The sequence below is a fragment of the Prinia subflava genome, chromosome 2, assembly GCF_021018805.1.
Source record: "Prinia subflava isolate CZ2003 ecotype Zambia chromosome 2, Cam_Psub_1.2, whole genome shotgun sequence".
In the NCBI taxonomy this organism is placed as follows: Eukaryota; Metazoa; Chordata; class Aves; order Passeriformes; family Cisticolidae; genus Prinia; species Prinia subflava.
This window is the reverse complement of record NC_086248.1, coordinates 86630899-86652850: the sequence shown is the minus strand read 5'-3', so window position 1 is coordinate 86652850 and position 21952 is coordinate 86630899. Positions and strand designations below refer to the sequence as shown.

At 36.8% G+C, this 21952-nt stretch overlaps 1 protein-coding gene across 1 annotated transcript in view; it reads right to left on the bottom strand.

The window, feature by feature from the left end:
• Positions 1-21634, bottom strand: part of BTBD9 (BTB domain containing 9) — a 113348-nt gene extending 91714 nt beyond the window's left edge. The window contains exons 1-7 of the mRNA XM_063390867.1: positions 21550-21634; positions 19528-19694; positions 14372-14582; positions 13470-13833; positions 11610-11874; positions 9620-9839; positions 7188-7307 (exon numbers count right to left, since the gene is read on the bottom strand). Of these exons, the coding sequence (XP_063246937.1) occupies positions 7188-7307; positions 9620-9839; positions 11610-11874; positions 13470-13833; positions 14372-14582; positions 19528-19609 (1262 nt within the window). The 5' untranslated portion in view covers positions 19610-19694; positions 21550-21634. The remainder of the gene's footprint in view (positions 1-7187; positions 7308-9619; positions 9840-11609; positions 11875-13469; positions 13834-14371; positions 14583-19527; positions 19695-21549) is intronic.
• Between the last annotated feature and the right edge of the window lie 318 nt (positions 21635-21952).

Genomic DNA, 21952 nt, shown 5'->3' with positions numbered 1-21952 from the left:
ATTGTTTCTTCCAAACCATAAAGCAAAAAGAAAATAATATGTTATACTTTTTTTATAATTAATGTCCAACAAATTGGATTAGCAGGCTCTCTCTATTTCTCAAGTATTTCTATACAAGGTTTATTGACCCTCTATACACTTTTTCAGACAAACACTAATTTTCAGATGATAAGTTGTCTGGCAGGTTGTCATTGACAGCTTAAATGCACACTAGCTTTTTTACTTTTCCTCAAAGCTGAGCTGGGCTCTTTAGTTAGGATAATTGAAATTGCTATGACAGACAGGAGAAGGAATCTGACAAAAAAAAGCTGCTTTGATAAAGTTCTTGATGAAAAATATTATTGATTATTCCTGTAGAGAAATGAGCTTTTGCATCACTAGGAGCACATTTGAAGCTGAATTCAGAACTGTAAGCTTAAGATCAAAAGTATACACAACCTGAAATGAAGAAAAAGATCTTTTAAATCAATAAACACTCCAACACAGATGAGGCAATAGCTTTCTTGATCCTGTGTAGATGATCTACATTGTTTGAAAAATCTCAGATTATCACCTTTTCTTAAGAACTGAAAAAAACACCAGAATGAAAACCTACTGGAAGAGAAAAAAGGATGTTTAAACGCTGATAGACAGAAAAATAAGCAGCAACAATTCACTAAAATGGAGACTACAGGAAACCATTTCCTCCTATTTCACAGTCAAAAGGCAAAATATTGGAAACATGCCAATAAAGACTTCCAAATATGATCACATCTTACAAGAAAGAATGATGAGCTCTACTCCCCAGCCCCAAAACAAAAAAGAAAACTGCCTGCAACGAAAATTGATTTTTGAAAATAATGTGAGTCAAAAGCCTCAAAGGTCTGGAATAACATCTCAAAAATGTTTTATTATTTATTACTATGCTTCTATAATATGAATCAAGATAACTTTTACTTATTTCTGGACATTACATTATTACTGCATTACTTATAGTATTAGATTCAGGAAAAGATTTTAAAATTTCACTTATGCAGAAATAAAGAAAAGCTAATTTGAATTAATACAACAAGGTTGGGATTTCTTCCTCAACTCACAACCACCAGCATATCTGCACAATTAGAAATAAAATATTTACACAAGAGTCAACGCTTCCTAAAAAACAGTAGAAATAAAATAACTAATCAACATGTTGCCTGTGCAACTATCTGTAGTTCTCAGATGCAGTAACTAAGGGAATGATGGCTTCAGTTACCCAAGTTGAAACATTCTGTCTGCAAGAAGTCCTTTTATAAGGATACTAAGGACTTACTGACAAAAAAATCTTCACATATTTTTCAGACTGAGAGAAGGCTCTTGCCAGCAACTCTTACTCTGTGTTTTCTAGTTAGGTCAGTAATGAAGTTGGGCTTCATTTTAAGTTAAAACAATGTTCAAAAGCTTCTTTTGGATGTCTCCATGCTTTTTCTGAACATCACCACTCCCTACTAGAAAAGGGGAAACAACACATAAAAAACATTTCCAGTGCTAAATTAGATCTGCAGACACTGCTTTCCCCTCAGTCTATTTCAAGTATGTGAGACTATGCTTCAACTGCATTTTCCTCAAGAGTTGACTTCTCACTTTTTTCAACATCTCATTAAATCAAACTGTATTTGGAATGTCTTTTGGCAAGTTACTATCCACTAAGATTCCACCAAGCTCAGGAAACTGCAAGATGGCTATCCATAACAGATAATGTTGTCAGAGACCTGCTGGTAAGGCTCAAAGTGAGACATTGCTGCTTAAGTCAAATTTTCAGTGACTCTCCTAGAGACAATGAGAAACAAAATTACTGCAGCACCACCAGTAGAAAGCACAGCTGAGACTGTGTGCTTAAGACCAGAATTAAAGAAAAACATTTTGTCTAGCTTACACCTGAAAATCACATCTCCTCACATATCATTATATGCAAAATAATTGTGCATAACTACTAACATTTCTGAGTTTAGAACTGCCTTAGTACTGAAAAATTTACTCCTCTTGCGTTTTTTCAATGTTCAGGGGACACGGTCTACAATTTAATTTGTCTTCACTCAGGCAGAGGATTACAAATGCTGTAATCATTAGTGGCAAAAACTGTTGAAGCAGGAAACAAAAAATCCACCCAGTATCAACAGTGCTTAATAAAAGGAAAGGCAAGTAATTTTCTCTGCACCAATAAATACATTTAAAATAAAAATACACCTCCTAAAGTAAAAAAAATTCTAATGCCACCCTTTCTATAGCAGCCAAGTGCTTTAGGGGAAAAACAGAGCCCTTCAATCACTATTAATTCAACACTCTAGTATTACAAAACCTCTAAAAAAGATTTTTCACCTTAACGCGGATTTAGCAAATAGGAAAAAGAACATGCTTAAATAATTTCCCACATTTACAGTATGATTCTACAAGCATCTATCAGTTCTCTTAACAGAAACATACTTTAGAACCAAATGTTTATGCAGTAATAATTAATATTTCCTTTTGATAAATCACATTATTATAATCACAAACAGAGCTAAGACCATAACAGCAAATACAAACAAAAACTGATCTCTTTACCCTTTCAATGTATTTTTTGAATTATTTGTATTTTTGTATTATTTGTATTTTTGTATTATTTGTATTTTTGTATTATTTGTATTACTGACAAAACAGCATTGATTTCAGACTATAAATTGGTCTGGTCAGGGAAATACTTCCCCAATTAAAACACAAAATCATCCAGTGTCAGACTACAAATGGAAAATAAATTGAAGGTTTCCTTCTGATTTTATGTACTAAATCTCTGCTTGCTCCCTCTACAGCATAAACAGCAAATCAGAATGATTTTGTAAATCTGGGAAGTTTAATACACAAAAAAACCACACAGTAGGAATAACACTTTCATCAAAGGAGTGTAAAGAGAGAGAAATTAAGTCTTTTAAACTTCTGTTGCAGTGACACCTTGTGGCTGCATTTGCCTTATTATGAAACCTCAAAATTTCTCATTTTCTTGTAATTCTTTTAATGTAGTTATTCAAATATTGTGGTCAAAGATGAAGTAAAAAGATGAAGTTGCAAATCAAAAATGACAGGATGAAAAAAGCGGGAAGGACAAAACAGAAAACAGCATTACCTGCTCAAAGAACTTGAGCAGTTTTAACATCATTGCTACAAGAGGAAGATGGAATAACTATGAACCCCTGACTTTTGTTCCTAACTTCCACAGGAAGTTCTGAGTCCTGTTTTTTTGATCACATGAACATTTTCTGTTCCCTCTAAAGAGTTTTGAGCTCTTTATGAAAGCTCTTTTTTGAGCTTTTTAATGAAGTTGTTATAAAAGTGTAAACAAAGAAAACAGAACCAAAAGAAATTCTAAAAAAGTGCACTATGGTATTGAAAAAAAAACGATGGGAAAAACTACCCTGTAATCACACTCTCTTATTTGCTTTTTCTGCATAGTATATGAATGTTCAATTTTCAAAGATGGTAGAATAATGTATTGTAAAAGAATTTAAAGCAAAAATTAAAAGCCTAAAACAATTATGTCAATAAAACCCCCATATGTTATACTCAACATTTTCTTTCTTTTGCTAAAGCCCATCTAAATGCAGTAACACCCTCTTGTTATACTAAGCTTTGACACTGAACAAGTCATCTTCTTTGTACAAATTCACTTGTTTATCTAAATCAGGAATTACATCCTACAAATAACAAATAATTTCATGTGTGTGAGAAAGTACCAACAATCTTCTCATATTTCTTTCTAGAATTTCAGTCTTTGGTTATTGCCCTTCCATTTTTTTTCTCCTATTAATCTAACAGAAGTTACGGCTGGCAAAAGCTGCTCTGAACCTATTAAGACAGACTGGAGCATATAAGTAACAGGAAGAAGCCAAGAGTGTAAATAATCTTACCACATTATTTGAGTTTTCCTAATCAGTTTGGATGGTTTGATACGTGCTTTGCCAAATACAAATTATCTTTCATGGGAAGGACAACAATGCCCCTAACTCTAACATTATTGTGAACAGTCCATAACGCCCCAGATATCAAAAAAACCAAATCATGACAGAGTATGACACACATGACAAATGACTCATTAAGAAGGCTGAATTGGTCTTAATTCACTGAGGTATAAATTACTTTTTATTTAACAACTAATGGCCAGAAGGTTGCATTTTTTCATCCAGCTTGTGTGAAAAAGGCACCGATTGTAGAATTGAACATGGACAGATTTGTTTAAGAGGAAAATTACAGGTTTTCACAAAGACAAAACAAAAATCCCAACCTGTATACATTCAAATAAAAGACACACTCCATCAATTTTTATGCCCATGGAAATGTTTGAGCAGCTTCTTAGAACTTAGATGAACATATCAGTTCAGATGTTGATAGCGCTCACCTTTTACAACTAATACTTATGTGAAAGGTATCTCAAAAAGGCAACTAACCTTGCCTAATGTTCCTGTTTACAATCTATGTTTGAACAATTTCTCTAGTATATCAGACAACTGGCTGTCCTTCAACAACCTGTACAGAATCTGGCACGTTCTACTCCCTCACTTTGGAAAAAGGCACGCAAATTAAAGAAACCCAGCCAAAAATTCTACTCTTCAATTCTTTGTTGGACCTCAAAATGACATCTTACCCAGTGACCTCATAGAGCACTTAGAGCTAAAATAAATTTTTTTAAATAAAAAAACCCAACACAAACCACTGCCTATCTGAAGCCCTTCTTGGTAAGGCATTCAGTCCATGATTATCTACTAAAAATGCATCCAAAACTTAAAAAAAATTGCAGCATGATCTCCTAAGTGGTTGTTTCCAAAAATGTTATCTGCATTAGTAAGACAAAAAGAGTAAAATGCCATAACAAATGGCAAGGCGACAGAACATAAGATGATGCTTCTATTCCTCTGTAGTGTTGTCCATTAACTGGAAAATTTTGGCACTGGGACTTGTGACACTAAAATGAGACTATACAACAAGAGCAGCATCGAGCAAAACAGAGCATATAAAACACTTAAAACATCCCTATGCCTTGATAAGCATGTAGAACACATCTGTGAAACAGAATATCAAGTATTAAAAGAATAAATTCTGACAATCTCATATTAGGTCATAGTTTAAATCTGCTCACAAGACTGGAGAACACCTCTTTTTTAGGTGACAAGAAAATTCTATGTATATTAGCATTTCTGTTTTGTGTATGTTAGTATACTAGAAATAACTAACTCCTTTAAGTAAACAGAACTATTTTAAATACATTATCACAAAACACTGAAATTAGAGACAAAAGAAAAGTTTAGCAGTCCTTGCTTACTTCTTTCTGAACAGAAAATTGATTAAAACACACATTCAAAAGTCTCTGATGCTAATATCTATGTGTACATAGCCTCCCCTGGACAAAGACTCTCTCCTGGAGGAAATTTGATCAAAATTCCTGACCAAAGGTGAGTCAATCTTCAAGTAACACTTAACTATTTATATTAATATAATTAAATAAAAAGTTCTTAATGTGGAGCTCCTCAAAAATTTGTCAGCAATTTTACATCTCTAATTACATTTTAAATAGCCTCTTCTTTCTATGGACAGGGGAAAAATACATAAAAGAACAGTAAATTATAGCCATTTTTGACTAAGAAATGCATTCTTACTATAATGTAGACTTCATTTCACTGACATAAATAAACACTGCAGAACAACCTTATCTAAATGACTCTTAATTTTTCTGGTGACTCAGCTGAGAACTCATATTTTGCCTCAAGGTTACTGCTCCTTAACAATTACAGCTCATAAACTTATGCTGCTACATGACTTTCTCTTTAGCTCTTCCACTTGCTCTTCAAATAAGCTACAACTCCAAGAAATTCCCTACCATTTTGTGGATATGATAATGAAAAATAGAAATTTATAGAAAAGAAAAAAGATTTCCTTGGGAAAAATACAGCACTTCTCGGCATGGGGATTCCAAGAGGTGCCATGCCAATTAAAAAGTTTATGTCTTCAGAATAACTATTACAATACAGGTCAACTCCTCTCAGAATAGCCCAAAACCTAATGATGACAGCATCTTTGGTATCTACAGGTTTTATCCTCCCTATGAATGAGCTCAATTCACATTTTGAATAAGACTCCTTCAATGTGATTATCAGCTTCTTGCAGAATTCCCAACACCTACAGTTAAAAAACGTCATCACTTTAACAACACTTAAACCCATCTAGCCATTTTCACAGAAGGGCAGAATCTCAGAATACGCAGATATGGAAGGCACCCACGAGGATCATCAGTCCCTGTCCTGGCCCTGCACAGCACCATCCTCAAAAGTGACACCTTGTGCCCAAGAGTGTTGTCCAAACACTTCTTGAACTCTGTCAGCCTGATGTTGTGACCACGTCCCTGGGGAGTCTGTTCCAGTGCCCAACCACCTTCTGGGTGAAGAAGCCTTTCCTAATATCCACCCTAAACTTCCCCTGACACAACTATAGGTCATTCCCTCAGGTCCTGTCACTGTCACCACAGAGGAGATCGGTGCCTGCCCCTTCTCTTCCACTCATGAGGAAGGTGTAGCTGCAATGGGGTCTCCCCTCAGTCTGCTCCAGGCTGAACAGACCAAGTGACCTTGGCTGTTCCTCATACAGCTTCCACTCAAGGTTCTTCATCATCTTCATTGCCCTCCTTTGGACCCTCTCCAACAGTTTAATATCCTTCTTATATTGTGGCACCCACAACTGCACATCAGAGGCGTTCCACAAAGCTCCTTAGTCCTAGCTTTCCCCTTTCTCCCTTTCGCAATGATTTAAAACAGTGCATCAGTAGAAAATACATAATACATAAAAATACTTTTTCAAGTTCTATAGTAAGGATGTAAGCGCATTATAAACATTTAGGCAGTCAAGGAATGATGTTTACTCCTGAGTGAAAAAAACCCTGTACCAGCTGCAGAAAAGGTGGAGATATGCAGATATGGAAAAACCAGACTTTTCAAACCAGACACCTGCATTGCACCAACTACAATAATATTAGAAAAGAATTCATAAAACTATATAAACTAAGATAAACTATTTTTTTAGCATAGCTGATAAAAGTTCAGATATAATACATTTTCAGAAACACACAATGAAGTAGCCACATCCAGCAAGTTATTCTGGTCCCTACATTCTTTAATGTCAGGCACTGCATGTTACACTGATGAACTAACCTGCAGACACGGGCAGGGAAGTACAGGTTCTGCCAGGACCGGCAGAGATACTTCGAGTGATCGATAACCCGAATCCAGTCCAACTCATCCATGGACACCTCGATGTAGTAGGAATAAGACCTATGGATTAACAAAAAACACAAGTCAACAATTTTTATGTATTAAATTTTACACTGTCTTCTGGATTTTCAGTTGTGTGGAAAACTCTTTGTTCTTACCCAGATCCCTATTTTCAAACTAGCTTTGAAAAGAAACTCTCGCAATTTAGATGCGAGAGATACTTTCAGAATGATTTAAAACATCCACACAATCACCATCTACAGTCATTAGATGAGACTACTATGCCTCAAAAAATGAAATGGAGACTTTTGACATAAAAATTATCATTTGTATTCCTTCCTTGTGGAATAAAACAAAACCACCAGTGATGCAGTACTATTTCTATTGCCAAATCAATAAAGAAAAAATGAAAAACAATTACTAGATCAAAAATGCAAATTCAAACTCCTCACTTGAAAAAAGCAAATTTACTTTATGACCATTTTCACAGATGTTGTTCTTCACTTCTGACTTTTTCAGTTTCTTATGATGCATCACTGAGCCTGTCATGACCTCTTTACACACTCCAAAATTACCTCATGAAAAATAAAAAAGCCACTAACAGAATCTGTGTTTCCCTCCTGCTTATCAGTTACGTTTACCTTATAGTTTGCTGTTAAAATAAAGCAAACCCAAACTAGAACTTAAAAGTCACAGCTAATTCCCTAATATATCCATTACATCCATGACCATGCTTAGAATATAGTAGACATTTCACTTGTGGAACTGCAAGTCACTAAATACATGTTTCAGAGCATTTTCTTTCTCCTAAGGTCTGCAATATTCATAGGCTTTCAACAGCACCATGTCAGCACTTACCATCCTTTCACACTGATTTCTAAAAAGGAGTTGCTCCTAAAGAGTTCTACACAAGCATTTCTTATTAAACATTAATGCCTTTGTTAGTACTTCCAATTTTCCTGAGGACTTAAAACGATAATTAAAACGATACTCTTTAAAAATCCTTAAAATGTTAGATAGTTGTTAATACCTTGGACAGGGTAAGGCTGAGTCTTTAAATGTGAATTGCATGACCAGGTTTCACATTCACACCAATCAGATGTGTAACATTCACAACCCACACAAGCACAATGTGTTTTAGCAACATTACTATTACTAACATGTGTACTTGAGCAAACTAGGCCCCAAAATTTTAAAGATGGAGCAGTTTGTATACAAAAGTTACTGAGAGTCCTCTTGCCTTGAGAATTTAGAGGTTCTCACACCATCAATAAAATTGGTTGATGATCTGGCACAACTAGTATAATATTATATGAGGCAATTCTTTATATCTTCAAAGATCCACTTTTTGATCTTTACAAAAGAAACAGTAGTAAAGCAAATTTCAGTTGAACTGAAGTAGGAGAACTTCCTTGAAGCAGCTAAATAGCTAAAATTAATGAAATTGATTTTGAATCATTAGTAACTAACTCATACTTTAAAATTGATTTAAATTTACAAAAATCCCCACCCTAACTCATATTTTCATTTAGCCTGTTCTAGAATAACATGGCTTAGTTAAAAAGGCAAAATATAACTGTTATGCAATGCTAAACTCTTAGTCTGGAAATAAAATAAAGTTAATCCTTTATCAGAAAGGTAATAAGGTATATAATAAATTGTAAATAGTTTGTTTCATTGATTTTAAGTTGATGAATACCTGCTGAGCTGTCTACTAAACTGTAAGATCTTTGCCACAGCAAGTTACAAAATTAATATATTAAATGTCAGATAAAAAGAACCTTGTAATTTTTCTACTTCAGCAGCCTCTCAATTGTTAAAACAAGCCTAATTTGAATTTTCATACATTCCATAATAATCTAAAGTAGCTCAGTAACAACTGATTATAGCATCTATGACAATTCATATTTCAACAGTCTAACCATGAAGTGGTTTCTAATAACTACTGTAGTCAGTTGGTAATTCACATTCTAAATAAATTTTATTACCTCTAAATTACAGAATCACAGAATCATTTAGGCTGGAAAAGGCTTTGAAGATCAAGTACAATCTTATTGTCAAAGTGTGCCATTTCTTAACAGTTTAGATATATTGAAAATAGTGGAACAAAAAAAATCTTTTAATGTTTGCAATGCAAACATGCAAAAATATTTAAATACTTTAAGGCAGTTTAACATCTCTAAATATGATCTGATGTGTAAGTGACCAAAGTTACATTTAAAAATCAGTTTGTTTCCAAATGAACCTTGTCATTGTTATCTCCAACACTGTCATGCTATTTCTATAAAATATTTAGTTTATAGTTGGCACTGTTCCATTATCTCCAGTACAAAATGCATTCCTTTCCCTTTTCCTGTCCCCTTGGCACCTACCGACTGTCTCTGTCCCACAGGAGGATTCGGATGTGGTTGATTATTGAGGGCTGGCCTAGTTTAATCTCAATTCCGGACCGGCAGTCGTCGTTGATGGGGTGGCGAGAGAATCCATGGTCCAGGTCGTAGTTCTGAGTGTCTCCATCCAGTAGAGCAGACTTCAGCTCCCCTTTTACAACTTGTGCTCCATACTTCATTGTTGCAATATTCTCCCCTGGTACTAAGAAGAAAAGGAAATAATTGCTTGAATTCTGCACTCTCATATTGCAAGTCAGATGTTCTGAATATCACCTCCATTAGATCAGACCAAATATTTATTGCTAGTGGCGTTCCTTGGCCACAAACATATGCTTGAGGGAAAAAAAAGGAGAAAGAAAAGAAGATAAAAAAGAGGCATTAAAAAATTTAGCTTATTCAGTTTTATTATGTAGCAGCTATATTCTCAGTCCCCTTCATGATTTTAAAGAATTCTGTTGCACCTGTCAACTGTTGTTTGCTTTTGGTTTGGGTTTTATTGGTTCCTTTTTCCCTTAGATGAAAGAAACTTAAATGTACAAGATGTGTATCAAATGTTCAAGATGCATCCTGAATTTGCAGAATTTGTATACAGCAGTAAAGCCATATATGCTCCTTTGACAGCTGTACAAGCTTCCAGTACCCTGCAAAACTAAATGAACTCGAGTGAAATGGGAAACTTCTGGCTCCTTGGGCTTTGAACTCACATGGATAAGCAAGTTTTTTATGCCATCATTTCTCAGTAATAAGCCTGTGTCCCAGGAACAGCTTCCTTCAAGCTAACTGGGAATAATGATCCCTAACTTGAACAGCAGAACAATACTCTGTAAACTAGCCTCTTCAAAAGACATTTTTAACAGCCTTGTTTGAGGAGACATCCTAGAAAATGTGATCTGAAAACTAAATGATGAAAAGCTACCCCAAACTTCTCAAGAAGGTTGACAACAGAAGTATGAATTTTAACAGGGTGTTAAAAATTTGACATCTAAAGAACATAATTGGAAGTGGTAAGTGGTCGTCAACATTTCCACAAACAGAAAAAGTTTCAAGATCCTGAATGAGTACTAAAACAACAAAGAAATTCCACTCTCCAAAAAGCTGTGATTAGGAGAATTTTATTGTGGAGATAAATATCCAGGTAAAGAAGTAAAAAAAGACCATTTGACTTATTCAAACTTATCTACTGCAGTGTCAACAGAATGTCTCGCATGACAAGACTTTTACAAAACTCTAATATTAAACTCATATGTTTAAATATTAATAACTGTAACTTCTTAGGGAGAACAAAGAGAATATGCAATTCTAAGATAGCAGTAATTTTCAGGGCTCATCATGCATGACTGAGAACACAGCGCAGACTCTTAAAGAACATTTAACTTTTTTCTTTTCTGTGGGTCAAATTCACACATTAGATGGCTAATGATATATTTTTAAAGCTTGAGTGTTATATACTCTGGCTGAATTAACAGAAAGCACAGAAAAAAAGTCAAACACAAGGCTTCTTACACTTTTTAGGCCTCCATTAAAATTACTTCAGAGACTTGTTTAAACTATTTAGACAAGCATGTAAAGAGTAAGAGCAAAGTCATAAGTAGTGGAGTAAATTATGAAAATGTTTATGAAGTAGAAAACAAGTCACTAACAACATAACACCAATTAAATATCATATCTCACAGCCAATTCATTTTTATTTTCAATGATTTTTGTAAAACTCTTTCTACTAAATTACCACTTCCTCTAGGAAAATGGTACTACAATCACATTTGAGCAATATCTGAGATCCAAAGTAAGAAAATAATTAACTAATATCAAGAAATAAAAATGGCATGAACAGTTACACTACAAGATGTTTCATACTACAAACCTTTTATAACACACAGTAACAGATGAAAACTCAAAGCACAAATTAACCATATCCTCCAGACAACCACAGTCACTAAATGAGAAGGAAACAAACAAAAATCCTGGCGCTTACTTAACATGCCCCTGTAGTTGAGGTCCATGTCCCGACTCTCAGAACGAATCTTAATGGCATCTAGGATGGCGTCAGGTGACAACAATCCAGAAGGTCTTACAACATTCAGTAGTTCTGTTAGACTCATTAGTGGCAAACGTACTGCCTGCATGATCTCAGCATGGTTTTCCTTGGGGTTATGTTTGCACCAGTTCATCAAAGCTTGGAAAATGTCCTTTTCAGGAGCTGCAAATGAGTCTCTCAGTACAATACTTAGAAGAGCAGCCTGGAAAAGAGAAATAAGAACAAAAAATATACCCCCTAAACAAACAGAAATTAAATTGAATTTTGTTTTTTTTTTAATCAAGGGGAATTCAAACAAGGCAAAAATTAATAGCTATTTTAACTTTTAGCTATTAAAAATAATCTCTGAAGGGATGACTCCCTGAAATTGTAGCTTGTTCTAGTTATGCAAAAATTACAGAATCCATGACCAAAATAATAGGCAATATTACAAAATCACTAGAAGAAAGGTAGAGAATTAATCAAATCAATATAATACTATTCAGTAGTTCAAATTTACTTTGTAATATTACAAGATATTTGGGGACTTGGCAGTATAGTTCAAAATACTGCTTTAAATTTAGGTTGCTATAAGAGCACTGATGAAAAAAAAAAGTGTTGCTTGGATTCACTTTTTTTAACTATTTCTAACTACTTGGGATTTCTGTCCTGTCACAATCTTTCTCCCTGTCTTTTGGTATCAACTAAGAATCACCAGATAAAAACTTCAGTGGTTCTTATTCATGTAAAAAACCCACTGACTGCAAAATGAGAACAAAAATAATCAAATAGCTTTTTGATTTTCACTTAGCTAGCAGAATAATCAGGAGCTTGCCTAGAAAGAGGGAAGATATATACCAGGACTGGCTATGCCAAAGACCTCAAAGTGTGCACTTCCTGATGAATGATGTTTGCTCATTTCTTTATTGATAATACGCCCTCAGGGCTCAGATTTAACAAACTGCATATGACAAAGTAGAGAAGTAGAGAGAGAGAGAAAAAAGTCCTTTTTCTGTACACGAGGAATTTACAGCAGTGTTATACACTCATTTAAGGAATGAACCCTTCACAGCATTTCCCCTAAGAAAAAACACTTTAAAAACCCCCAGTTAAAGCATCATTCATTCAAGGTGCTCTGCTGCTTCATATGAACACTATTGAAATCACTTATGTCCAGCCCAAAGATCCCTCCAGAGTAAGTGCAAAATTTCAACTTCATGGAACAACCTGACTCAGCCACAAATGTTTATGCATCTGACTAAAAAAAAAACCCAACACACAAAAAATCCAAAGCACCCTACCGCACCACCATATTCTGCAAGTTCAGAACACGATGACAGTCAGCAATATAAATCGCAGTAATTTCCAGAATGCTTCAGTTGACCCAGAAGAAAATCGCCCATCACTGATGAAACCGATACCAAGGAATTAATAGAACAAAGTATGCCCTGCCATATTCAAGTCTATCTTTGACTTTCCCTCTGCAGCATTCAGAAGGCAAATTATATTAAACCAGGAACAGATGAAATAAGACAAATTAAAATAAGATTGCCTCCTGCCATCTTTTAGAACACTCCATTAGATATGCTATATTGAGCTATATTGACTGGTCAGTACCTAAAGAATTCAGAACAGTTTGCCAAAATTTTCAGTTTGGCTTGTCTGGAACATTTCCAACCATCCCAGCTTCACAAGTATAAAATAACGATGAACTAACACAAGTTTTTAATTAGTTCCCCATTAGTATTGCATCATAAAGTTGTACTTCCATTGAAATTAACAGTCCTGGAGAAAAAAAAGTGCAAATAAAAAATATACCTTAGAAAGTGACAGGAAGCCTTCACTGGAGAGCACCTCTTGGGCATTTCTATCCATGAACATACAGCACATAAAAGTTAATTTGGGAAGAGAGTAAAGACTGGCAACATCAAAAGTCATACAGACATTCTGAATATTAAGTATTGTGCAAAGATACTCAGACGTGGAATCCTCCAGTTCTGGGAATCCGTATTTATGTGCTAGGCTTAGGAAGTCAAGAAGAACCTCTTCTTTCTCATCTCGTAGCGTAGCACGACCAGTGTAAATATATTTCAACAGCATTGCAAATGCTTCTGCAGTGGTGTCCTGAAGAGGAATTTCTGCTTCAGGCTGAGATTCCCTCATTCCTCCATACAGTAATGCTCTATAAGGAGGAGAGTTGAGTTTAGTTTAGTTAATAGCTTATCCCTCTGACAATATTCACTGAATATTAAATGTATTTCTATTGAAAAATGCCCAGCTCTTAAAAAAAATTTTGATTTAGTATTATTCCTAGTTTTAAAATATATATTCTAGTCTGTGTCAGCCAAACCTCTTCTCAATTCCAATTCATCAAAATGAAACTTGCTATCTGATTATATTCCATAGAAACACACAATTTATACTGTGAGAAATGAAAACAATTTTGCACTAGTACTTTCCTGTTCTCAAGTTCTCTTTCTCTTGAATTTGTGAAACTACCTTCCAAACCCAATTTAATGAAGGTCAAAAGAATAACACTGTGACATGGTATTTATCTTTTTCTATTTGAACACAGTGATTTGATGTGCTGGGAAACATTCACAAAGAAAAGGTCACACTCAATGGACAGATGATTACACCCTGAAAAGTTCATATGGAAACAATGTTTATCTCATCTGCATAAAAACTTCCTGTGAGCCTGACAAAAAGCCTCACTTCACCTGAAATAATGGCACCTAGCAGCCAGGATCACTCTGTGTGCTGGAAACCGCTTCTTCTCCACAATAAAGGTAACGTCACTGTATTCTTCCCCGTTCATTAGAGCTCCAATGTGCTCTGACAGAATGTGAACGTGGTCGATCTCCCCCACGGCCGTGTAGGGACGGAGCGGGTGGCTGTTACTCATCTTGCAGGGGTGGTGGTACTGGTAGCCTAAAGGACAAAGGAAACAAGCAGTATTATAGAGGGCAAAAATATTAAGAATAGGAAGCATAACTGCAATAACAAAGAAGTGACTAATTTAAGTAATCGTATATTCCAAGAAAAAATAAACCAAGAGCTCATTTGAAAGTTTGAAAGTTCATTTTCCTTTGAAAGTTCATTTTTAACCAGACTCAACACAGCTGGCACCAACAACTCTAGCTAAATATTTCAGAGAATTGTCACCTTGTTATTCAGTCAACTCACACTTAAAAGTTTCCAACAAAGGGAATGAAAAGTTAAACAATTTTACATCATTTTACCATTAGAAAGTAATTTTATCTGAATTAAAATGCACATACACAAAATAGAAATAAGCAACGTGACCAATTAAGCTTAGTCTTAACTCTCCAGTCTGTACTAGAATCACTGAAAAATAAAAACTGCTTTTGTAGGATTCTAGTCAACTTTTCAGAATTGAGAGAAAAATAAACAATCAGGATAACTTTTAATAAATAAGAAAACTTGTCAGAGAGAAAAGCTTTAAAATGTACAATTCAACTTTCTAATTCTTTACACTCAGTTTTCTCGATGACTTCTTATTCCCTCACATATATATGTGCACATATATATATATATACACATGAAAACAAACCCCCTAATACCTCTCAGCCATAAAATCAGGAGATGGACCACTAATGTAGAATATAGATAAATGCATTAGTCATATCTTCTATGGAATTCTTTTATTTCTTCTTAATTCACAACAGGTTTTAGCTTGTTTTGGTTTATTTTGGCAACAGAGGCTTTCTGTAGTCTCAATGGCAAGAGCATCCAAAAGCAAATTTAGATCTTATATTGGTGTCTACCGTTATACTTCGGTTTACTTTTCTTTAAAGAGAGGTTGGTTGTTTCAGATAATGACCATCCATATCTTCAGACACATCTTCCCTGCTCCAGTTACAAGCCACTTTCAAAATGGGCAGATACCTAGTGCTGAAGAGAGGTGGTGTACCACAAGAACCAAAAAAATGATAAGGCTGTACCTTGCACGCATCTAACACAAATCTTTCAAGTCAAATATTCATTACAGAAATACACTTTCATGTTCCACTGTAAAAATACTGTGAGTAAATATGTGTAAAAAATACCCAAACAGATGCACTTGGGGTTAATTATTATTTGCACCTTAACACATGGAAATGCTTTACCCAAAATCAAGATACTGTGGAAACACAGTCCCAAAGAGCTTCAAATGAAACAAAAAAAAACGTGATAGAAATAGAAAATAAAATTTAAGAAAAATACAGCATACTAAAGCAATAATACCTCACAGCCCAAATGGGAACAAACCCCCTGGTTTCCATTGGCTGTCTCTGCTACTCGAATTAGAAGCTGTGTGCCTGTGTAGCCACTACAGCACAGAACCAGCAACACTGGCCAAGATACTGGAGGCAGCCTAACCATGGGAACACAGAACACTGCACAGTCATTCTTCTGTCCTGACATGAAAGCAAATTAATTTTCAGGTTTTCATAATAACAGACTATTTCTTCCACTTGCACTGGTTAATTTACAATTAGTTAAGACAATTTAGATTTATGCTACATACACTTTCAGTAAGATTTACTTTCTAACAAGCAAGATTCACTCACATCAGCCCAGCAACATCTGTTTGTACCAGCAATACCACTTATCACAACATACTCGTTTGAGAGTTTACAGACAATGGTAAAATTGAAATGTCCTCAAAGAGAAAACTTTTTATTACAATGAGGGAGGATACAAAACAATGTATTTTCTATTTGTTACTCAGCTGCAATCTCAGGTCTTGGTACTCCTTAAAGACTTCCATGCCACACCCATAATTGCTGTTGATATTCTCTTGCAATAGGCAGGCAAACCAACTACATGTGAATTACACATCATGAAGGAACTCTGTATTATCTCTCTTCTGCTAGTTTAAACATTTATTGATTAGGGAAGCTGATTTATGATACTTCATTCATGTACAAATATTGGCACATTTTAATTTTAAAAATCTATTTTTATTTCAACTTTTTTACTACATTTTACTTCTTTGTCTACTCTTGTCTTTAAAAAATAAGAACAGGTACTGTCTGAATAAAACTGAGAGACTGTAAAAGTAGTGAAGACAAGGGAGTGCCACCAGCTGCACAATAACTTTGCTTTCAGTAGCTGTGGATGTTGTCATGTGCCAATGAGATGAAAAGCTCAAGGGAAATTGCTTCTATTTAAGGTTAAATAAACAAATAAAATCAAAAGCACACTTCCCTCTCAAGAGTACATAAACTTCTGTCTAAACAAGTATCAGTGTATATTAGCAGGCAAAGTCTGAAGTGGGAACAGCTGCTAGTGACCCGAGGATGCCTTGTGAACATTGAGATTCTGAACAAAAGCAAGCAATGAAGTAGAAATTTAGATATCACCCTGTGTGTAAGCAGCAAGGCAAATTTCTTCTGATGCCTAATGCTCTCCAAATTGCTGGTTCCATGTACTATTCCATTTCATCAGTTTGAAACACAAATTTGCTAAGCACAGGAAACACAGGACTCAGATGATGGCTACAAGCTGAGGAGGCCTTTCAAATGCTTGAATGACCCAAAGTGTTGGGCACTGTCACCTTTACAAAACCAAGTTCATGCCTTTTCTGCGTTCTATGGGTATGGTATGTTGAAGAAACACACCAACTCATCCACTGTCTACCAGTACAGATTTCCAACACAAGTTTTGTCTGTATTGTAGATTTTTCATATCAAGGAGACCAGTGAGACAGTCCCTCCTTCAAAATATAGAATCAAATAATACATGACTTTGTATGTTACAAAGATAAGGCTGGATTAATTAATGGTACAAATTCATACAAAGGCGACCCTTTAAGCAATCTGTACATTTCTTGTTTGAGGAAGTAAAACTTAATAACCTCTTTAGTTGTGCCAAGTTGCTATGAGCACACAACTCCCCTATGTAGCTAAACACATCTTTTTCTAGTTGCTATTCAAAAATACTATTTATGATTAAATAAAAAGATAGATGCTGCTAAGAACTTGGGCAAAATCCTTCCTGAAGCTCCCTCTGGCATCTTCCATCGTCAAACAAGATCACCTTTTCAGAGAATACAGGTGCTTACTCTTCCTGGCACTCAAAGAACATGCCATTCACAGGCCTGCTGCCAGCACCATAACCTATTTCCAGGAGGTATTCAGAGCTCATGAACTGCTTCAGGAGTCACCTGCTCCAGCTTTGGTCGTGACACAGAAACAAACAAACAACCAAAACAGCCTTCTCTGTGATTCTGAGGCACCATTAGAACTGCAACAACCTGAAAAGGCGTTTGTTAAGTCCTAAGGCCTGCAAACCACTTCTCTGACCCCACTGGAAGAGTTGCTATTTGGAGGCGATCTTCAACAGTGAGCATGTGAAAAATGCAGCCGAGTATTTATGACATAAGGCACATGCAATACTGCATAACGTGTGCTGTGCCTGGAGAAACAGCCAGCCCTCCAAGCTTTCAGCTTCCTGCATTTCTGCTCAGTAGGTAACCTGTAACCTGTTATGGGATACAAAAACATGATCTAGGAAATGCAGAATAACAGCAGTGACATCCTTTCTAAACAACTCTCAGCTGCAATGAAGGACCAGCATCCAGTGTCTTCCCTCCCTCATTTAGGTTAACACTCAAAAGTCGTCTGAAAAGCAGTGCTGCTTCAATGAAACATGGAAATGTTGTTTTCCTACCAGGTGTAGAAAATTGAATATAAGAAATTAATCATGAATTATTTGAAGAAAAAATTTATATAACATGAGTGAAGAATGTTTACATAACTGATAGCTCCCTCAAAACTTTAGAAACAAATGCAAGTGAACAGATTATTGCTAGAATTAACTTTTTCATGAAATAACTCTAGATTATAAACACTGAGCAAATAATACCCTTAAAACAACTAATTCCTAAATCCTCTAATTTGTACCTAGCAAGCTAATACTTTTATCAGAATTACACAAAGAGAATTTTCTTAAATGTAATTCTTTTACACTGCTTTTTTATCTAAAATTGGTTCAGTTGATTGGATAGCACTTGAGTAGTATTTCAATCTTTTGTAATTCATTACTTCATATATTATAAATAAACCCCAGCAAAATCTTACTTTAGTTTCAATTTCTATTACCATAGATTCCCATAACATAATAGGAGTAACAGTAACACTACTGTACAAACACACCACTGCTTCAAATCATATTGTTTATATTCTCAGTAGATACACATATGTCTTTTTGTAAAATGTAATCTCAGGAAACACAAATTTTCAGTAAATACTTCAACATTCAGAGTGTAAATACTTCGGTTCTGTCAGAACCCTACCTGAAGCAGCTCCTTGGTACTTCTAAGTAACAATAACAAAACTGAACCTGAGTGAAAATTGTAACAGAAAAAAATCCCAAACAAACAAGTTTTGATACTTTGTAGCCAAATATAGAAACAACATAATCAACCCATACCACTTTACAAAACAGAATATGAAAGCTTAAGTAAGTGCAGTTCACAGGACTTGCAAGTCTCATCTCCAACCCTTCTGTTGTGAAAGAATTAAAAGGAAAGCAGATGGTAACATTAATGGAAACTAACCACACCATCCAATCATAGCATTCTAAACACCAATTTAGTACCAAAAACCGTTTTGACTCAAAGCATATGGGAAGTTATGCCCTGCTCATCTGCAGTCACATTCCCATCACTTAAATGCTGTAGTGCTAACATTTTACATTCCGCTCAGACTCCTTCCTGTCACACAAGAAAAGGAGTAAGTTTAGCTAAGTATAAAGAACAATATACTTAGTGCAGATTATTTATTAACACATATATAACATTAACCTGGTTAAATTGGCATACAACGAAAACACTGAAATCTCAAGAAATCACTTGGGGTCCACTCACCAGAGAAGCTCTCTGAAGACCTACAGTGAGCGTAGCCTGTAGGCAGGTTCCCTGCTTCGGGGAAATTAGGGTTCTTTGCCATTCTGAACAGGAGACAGACTGAACAGCAAGCTCATAGAAATGCTATTCAGCAACATCCAGCTGCACAGCAACACCTGGACCATGTCCTGGAACAGTGCATGAAACACACACCATCAGAAACCGGGAGCACAAAGCCTTACGGCCAGAGTGAGAGACACGCATACTTCTCGAGTCAACTTTTTGCAGAAATAAATTATTTAAGAAACTTCAATTTAACGGGAAAACTTCTAAAAACATTAGAATACAGGAACAGTATTTCTATTTTTGGAGTCATCATAATTTAATTTTAACCATTCATATTTTTAACCATCACAGAAGACAGTAACATATTGCCATATTCATTATAAGCCACAAAATTCCATCCTGACATTTTTGCTACGTTAATATTAATGTAGCATGGGACACGTTAATGTCCCTGAAAACACCATTTTCCCACATGGGTGTCATAATGAAACCAGGTCCACACAAACTGTATCACACATGCTTTATTCCCTACTCAGACAAAATTCTCCAAGCATTCTTGCGTAGCTAAAGTTTGGAGGTTTCTGTTTGTGTTTTGATGGTTGGTTTTGTTTTTTTTTACAAAACTTAAGGCAGTTGCAGACTTTTCCATTGCGCAAGCCTTCTTTTAAACAGGAAACTAAAACAAAACTGTAGGGTCAGGACATAGAGAAATATAGAGGCTTGACTTGCTTAAATACATAACCAACATAATGAGTGTCTCTCAGCAAGAAAAAAATATTGTTAACCTTCCCATCAAACCTGCCAGGAAGAAAAATAAACTTGTATTTCATTCCCTAAATAGATGATACCTTGATCTATGAATTCTCTCATAAGGGTCACTCTAATTTTCTTTGTGGGTTATGTTTAAGAGAACAGAGGAGAACGTAGAAAAACATATTTTTAGGTAGTCTCATGAACTAGAAAGCAACCACACCTTAATCCTGCAAATCAAATCCAGGCTTTTGACAAAGAAAGTCACCTGGTTTTTGAGGATCAAAATGTAATATGCAAGTATCTTTCCTATAAGTAATGTATGTTATTAAAATGGCCTGTGTTTATCAAAATATATTCAAAAGCCATTCATGAAAATTCTTGGGGTCTTTTTGTTAAATTTAAGTAAACATCTCAACAGAACAATTCAAGCACCTGATGTACAGATTTGTAACAGAAGACACATCAAATACACCTGCTTTGTGAGCAGGCTCAAATTAAATCCTAAGATACATAAAAACTTAAATGATTTCAGCACAGGATTTTAAGAAGGTCTGTGTGCTGCGATTTAAAAACATAAACAAAGGGCACTGCTCGGCAACCGAGATCATCGGCAGATTGCTAACAAGTTAACATCAAGTTGCTTCTTAAGTCTGATAATATGTCTGCTAAGTTAAGAGTAATTCCAATGAATCACAGTAGTGCATAACTTGCGGAGTGGTTAAACTACTACGACACCAAAGCAGCAGAGACAACACTGAGTACTGCGAGAGCGTCAAAATACTGAACTTACATTTTTTAAGAAACAAAATCCGAATTAGATGGCCTCAGCAGGGCCTTGAGAAGCCCGGCAGGGGCGGGACGAGGGGGCGGCAGGTGAGGCGGGCGCGGACCAGCGACGGCGGCCGGAGCCGGCGATGCGCCCAAGGTCGCGCCCGGGGTAGCCCGGGCCGCCACCGACCCCCGGCTCGGGAGGCGCCAGGGGAGGCGACCCCAGCCCGCTCGGCCGCCCCTCCCTCGCCTCCACAAAAAGGCGCTTCAGGTGAAATCGCCTCCCCGCCAAACGCGCCCGGCGCCCTCCCCGGACAGCGGCGCTCCCCCGGCCCGCCCCGGGTCGCCCGGCCCGCGCCCGGCGGGAGCCGCCGACCCCGGGGCCGGCCTCGGGACCCCGCTCGGCCTCGGGGCCGGGGCCGCGGCCGCCGCGCCCCTCCCGCCCGCGGGACTCACCGGCCCCGCCGCCGCCGAGGCCTCCTCCCCCCGCCCCGCCGCCGTCCATGCGTCACCGGGGGCGCGCTGACGTCACGGGCAGCAGCGGCCTGCGTGTGACGCAGCGCGGGCCCCGCCGCGCCCCCGCTCGCTGCTCCGCCCCGGGAGCGCTGCTGCCGCCGGCACCGGGAAACAGCGGGGCGTGCTCACCTCCCTGCCGCCCCTCCGCGCTCCTTGGCTGCACTCAGAATCCCTGTGCCTTGGTAGCGGCGTGCGCAGCTCCTGCCCTTCGGTGCGTGTCCTGCTTTCCTGCCTCAGGAGTGCCTCTCCCAGCAGCAATGGGGAATGCGGGGCTGTCGCTTCGTAACCGTGAGAGTGACTTCTGCTGCACTGCATGAAGCTATATTTAAGCACTTCGAGAGGC